Source organism: Rhincodon typus, chromosome 3 (assembly GCF_021869965.1).
Source record: "Rhincodon typus isolate 14 chromosome 3, sRhiTyp1.1, whole genome shotgun sequence".
NCBI lineage: Eukaryota > Metazoa > Chordata > Chondrichthyes > Orectolobiformes > Rhincodontidae > Rhincodon > Rhincodon typus.
Genome location: NC_063334.1, coordinates 10,005,307 through 10,010,836, shown reverse-complemented (window position 1 = coordinate 10,010,836; position 5,530 = coordinate 10,005,307). Strand labels below are relative to the sequence as shown.

The 5,530-nt window shown below is 39.6% G+C and overlaps 1 protein-coding gene across 1 annotated transcript in view; it reads right to left on the bottom strand.

The window, feature by feature from the left end:
* The window catches only part of LOC109936234 (long-chain fatty acid transport protein 6-like), a gene marked incomplete at its 5' end in the record, with an annotated part of 9,919 nt that extends 4,599 nt beyond the window's left edge, over positions 1 to 5,320 (bottom strand). Inside the window, 3 exons of the mRNA XM_048619837.1 lie at positions 245 to 375; positions 4,226 to 4,323; positions 5,100 to 5,320. Of these exons, the coding sequence (XP_048475794.1) occupies positions 245 to 375; positions 4,226 to 4,323; positions 5,100 to 5,320 (450 nt within the window). The remainder of the gene's footprint in view (positions 1 to 244; positions 376 to 4,225; positions 4,324 to 5,099) is intronic.
* Between the last annotated feature and the right edge of the window lie 210 nt (positions 5,321 to 5,530).

Below are 5,530 nucleotides of genomic sequence, written 5' to 3'. Positions count from 1 at the left end.
CACCTTGGTATCTCAGATTCTCCAGCATCTGCAGTTCCTACTATCTCTGATTCTACCTTAATTGTCTTTGCTATGCATCTTTATTGGAAAAACGTATTTTTGAACTGAAGATGACAGATTACCTGTACTATTTTGCTTTGGCAAAGTGTATAATATTCATGTTTACTAAATCTAACTATCTATTTAATGAGAACCCCAAACTTGTGAAGTGTTAAATTGATTCAGAAGCTTGTGAAGTACTGACCTGGATTCTTAGGAAGCGTGGGCAGGCATAGCTTGGTAGATGTTTCACAACATGATTGTATACCTTTTTTCCATCAAACTCTTGACCTTGTTTCAGGATGACAGCTGCCATTCCTATCCTGCCTTCATACCCTGCAGTGGGGACATGAAAATATTTAATTAAAATCTGTTCAAATTTAGAAATTTTTGAAAAATGTAATTATGCATTTTTTATCTGCATAACATAGGTACAGGTCTGAAAATACACTGATTTGCTCACATTTAATTTACTATAAATTTGAATTCATTATCTCCCAAACAATTTTCATTCATAAATAGGAAAACAATCATAATCCTCAAAACCCCTGGATGTCATCCACCAGGATCCCATAAACATGTGAAGTGCTACCTAACTAACAAGAACCAGAGGTGGGATAAACGGGCCAATTTCAGGTTGACAACTGGCACCTGGTGAGTGTCACAAGGATCAGTGCTGGGGCTTTGACGATCTGTATGCTATATTCATGACTTGGATGAGGGATCGAAATGACTATGTCCACATTTACACCTTGGTAATATTATTGGAGGCAAGCATGAAAGTGCAGTTAAACCTACAATCAGATCATAAATGATCTTATTGATTGGCAGAAATTGCTGGAGAAACTCAGCAGATCTGAAGAAGTCACTGGACTCAAAACTTTAACTCTGTTTCTCTCTCCACAGATACTGCCAGACCTGCTAAGTTTCTCCAGCAATTTCTGTTTTTATTTCAGATTTCCAGCATTCACAGTTCATTGTTTTATATTATTGAATGCAGAGCAGACTCGAGGGTGTCAACTCCTGTTCCTATTTCTTATGCTGCTATGTACTTTCCTGAAGTATTGATTTCCTGAATTGACCTACCCATACATTTTCAGAAGTTCCACTGGTTCTCCTAATGGAATTAGAAGCGTCTTGAAACTTTCAGCCCAGTTTTCAAAATGAATTTGCAATTTTTGCTCTGCAAAAGGATGTCACAAATCTATCAAGGTTACTTTTGTCCCTTGGTGATGCCTATGACAGTTTGGTCAAACATTTGAAAATTTGATGAGCTAATTTCAGGATCATAACCATAATTGGTTCAAAGAGCAAGAGTAAACAGACAAATAAGAAAGAATAGTACTGCATAGAAACAGGCCATTTGGCCCATCGAGTCTACACCAACACATGATGCCTTTTGTCTCTTCACTCACCGTATCCCTTTATTTCCTGCCTTGTCGTGTATCTGTCATGATGCCTCTTAAACATTGCTATTGTACCCACCTCTACCACCTCCTCTGGCAGTGCATTCCAGGCACTTACCACCCTCTCTGTAAAAAACTTGCTTCTCACACCTCCCTTAAATTTCCTCCCTTTTACCTTAAACCTATATCCCCTAGTTATTGACATTTCTACTCTGGGAAAAAAAAGACTCTAACTATCCAATCTATCCATGCCTCTCACAGATTTGTAGACTTCTATCAGGTCTCCCTCATCCTTCAATGTTTGAGTTAAAACAGACCAAGTTTGTCCAGTCTCTCCTCATAACTAATCCCCTCCAAACCAGGAAACATCCCAGTGAACCATTTCAATGCCCTCTCCACGGCCTCCACATCCTTCTGATAGTGTGATGACCAGACTGTACACAATATTACAAATGCAGCCAAACTAAAGTTTTATACAGCTGCAACATGACTTGCCAATTTTTATATCCAGTGCCCTGATCGATGAAGGCAAGCTGGCCATATGGCAGTACAGTGTGGAGCTGGAGGAACACAGCAGGTCAGGCAGCATCGGAGGAGCAGGAAAGTCGACCGTTTGGGTTTACACCCTTCATCAGGACTGGGGAGGGGAAAGGGAGCGTGAAAATAAATAGAGGGAAAGATCTACTGAGTTCCTTTTGGAGGGAGGATGACAACTTCTTCAAGGTGGGCATCCTTGGAAGAGGCTTCACAGTCAGGGTTTCAGTCACTTGGAGACAGCAAGAACTGCAGTGCTGGAGTCAGAGTCAATGCAGGGTGGAGCTGGAGGAACACAGCAGGTCAGGCAGCATCAGAGGAGCAGGAAAGTCGACATTTTGGATTTACACTCTTCGTCAAGACTGGGGAGGATGAAGGGAGCTCGGAAATAAAGAGGGGGATGCCATATGCCTTCTTGATCACCATATCCACTTGTGTTGCCACTTTCAGGGAACTGTGGACCTGTACACTTCAGTCCCTCTGTACATTGATGCTTCTAAGGGTTCTGCCATTGACTGTGTACTTCCCTCCTGCATTAAACATTCCAAAATGCATCACCTCACATTTGTCCAGATTAAGCTTTATCTGCCATTTCTCAGTCCAAGTCTCCAGCCTATCTATATCCTGTTATATTCTCTGGCAATTCCATTCACTATCTGCAGCTCCCCTACTCTGTGTGTCATCTGAAAACTTAATAATCAGGTCACCTAAGTTCTCCTCCAAATCATTTATGTATATTACAGGTAACAGGGGTCCCAGCACTGATTCCTGTGGGATACTATTGGTCACAGATCTCCAGTCAGAAAAACACCCTTCCACGCTACTGTCTGTCTTGTATGACCAAGCCAGTTCTGAATCCATCTTACCAGCTCACCAAAGATCCTGTGCGACTTCACCTTTTTTATCAGCTTGCCTTGAGGGACCTTGTCAAAGACCTTGCTAAAGCTCATGTAGGCAACATCTACCACCCTACTCTCATCCATCATTTTTGTCACTTACTCAAAAAACTCATTCAAGTTTGTGAGACATAACCTGCCCTGCACAAAGCCATGCTGTCTATCGCTAATAAGTCAATATTTTTTCAAATATGAGTAAATCTTTTCCTTCAGAAACGTCACCAATAATTTCCATACGTCTGACGTAAGGCTCAGCCTTTAATTTGTTGGATTATCCCTGTTGCTCTTCTTAAACAAATGAATAAAATGACACTGACTATTCTCCAGTCCTCTGGGACCTCTCCTGTGACTAAAGAGGATACAAAGATTTCGTACAATGCTACAGCAATTTCCTCACCTGCCTCCCTTAGCATTCTGGGATAGATCCTGGGGACTTGTTTACCTTAATGCTTTTCTAAACACCTAACACCACCTCCTCTTTTTTATATTGACACGTTCTCAAATATCAACATACCCCTCCCTGGACTCACTATCCGCTATTTCTTTTCCCTTTGTGAATACTGATGCAAAGTATTTGTTACGGACCTCAACCACCTCCTCCAGCTCTCTGTATAAGTTCCCACCTTTGTCCTTGAGTGGACCTACCCTTTCCCTAGCTACTGTCTTGTTCCTTATGTACGTATAAAATGCCTTGAGATTTTCCTTAATCCTGTTTGTCAGAGGTTTTGTGGCCCCTTTTAGCCACCCTAAATCCTTGTTTGAGTTCTTTGAGGCCCGACGAAAATGGAGAGAAAGAGAAGCAGGAAAACAAAAGCAATAAACATGGCTGAACCAAAACTTTACGTGATGTAAAGGTTGATGTAACCCAATATCACAGAATTAGGAAAGACTACCTCCAAGAACAAAGTCAAACAATACAATATTGACAATTATGAGAGAAAATAGAAAACTAGTTAAAAGCAATAAGCTGCAGGTCAAGTTTCCCGAATTGCCCTCCAATCTACTTCTCACTTGACCTGCCTCTGTGGTTCTAATGTTAAACTTAGCATGAATAGCTGAAGAAAGTGCAAATGAAATTTAACCCTGTGTTCTCTAAAATTTGGTCTGAACCTCACTAGGGTTCTAAACATTCTGTACTTTCAGAACCCACAAAAAAAACTTTCCTTCAGCTGTGCAATATGGGTTCCCCCTTTTAACTTCTGTTTTCCTTTCACTCATGTCTCTTCATCCAGTGTACATTTGAAAAATACGATACAATTAGCTGAAGTTTAAATTACACCTGAATGTCATAACTAACTTTTTTTTAAAATCTGAAATGAATTAAAGACATTTTACATAGCCATCCTTCACCTTGGACAGCTACTCCATACACATTAGCTTCTTCTACAATGTCCAACATTCCGATCATTTCGGCCACCTCTGTAGTTGCAACGTTTTCCCCTTTCCATCTATAAACAATGACATTCAGATCAATGGTTATATCACTAACATGGGAAAGATTGAGTTCACTTAAAGAGAAATTTCATGGCTGATTTTTTTTTTCTGTTTGAAGCACTGAGTACTCATTTAATGTAGCCATATTTCTTTGAATGGTAAAATTTTTATTATTCTTTAAATATATTAATCTTTGTTGAAATAAAATGATTTTTGAAGAAAGTGTCTAGGCTTGTTTCTGCTTCATGTAATGAAAATAGTTAGAACCTATTCCCTAATCTGTTCGTAGTCTGATTTTGCATGCTGGTGAGCGTGTGAAATGCGCTGCCGGCAGTGGTAGTGGAGTCAGATACTTTAGAGACTTTTAAGCGACTCTTGGATAGGCACATGGAGGATAGTAAAATGTAGGGTATGCAGGGTAGTTTGATCTTAGTAGGATAATAGGTCGGCACAACACCGTGGGCCAAAGGGCCTGTACTGTGCTGTACTGTTCTCTGTTCTATTGGAAGTTATTGCATGGTTAGTTTTCATGTTCATAAAGTGTCAAATACCAATTCTATTTAAGGTAAGTTAACAAGCTCATGTAATCAAAGTAAATTTGCCCAAACCTGACAAGAACAGAAACTAAAGTAAAATCACGAATTCAACCTAAATCAACAACCTGATACCGAAGATTTGAAAGGAAAATTAGAAACTTCTGTTTGGCTACAAATATTGAACTCAAATGAACCACATTTTTCATCCTCAATGGAGTAAAAGATCAAAAGCAGGTAAATATTGATTTGTTTACCTAAAGGTATCTCCAATCCGATCACGGAAGTAAATGTAGCCATCCTGGCTCTCAGACATAAGATCCCCGGTGTTGAAATACAGATCCCCTTTTTTAAATACGTCTTCCAACAGCTTCTGCTGTGAGAATTTCTTGTTTCCAGCATAACCATGAAATGGGTTCCATTTAGTCACTGGAGAAATGAGGAGTCCAGTCTCACCTAGTGTAGGACGAGAATAAATTGATCATATTAGTTTGTAATGATATGGCTAAAATACGACTACAGAGGAAAATGTAGTGCTAGCAGTGCATACATACTAAACTCCTCCTGTTTTTAGTTGCCACACACTTATTATCAATTTCAGGATGCTCCAAGTCCTTTGTATCCAATACAATACCTTTTCACTGTAATTGCTGTTGTAATATTAAAAAAAAGGCATCCAATCTTTGCA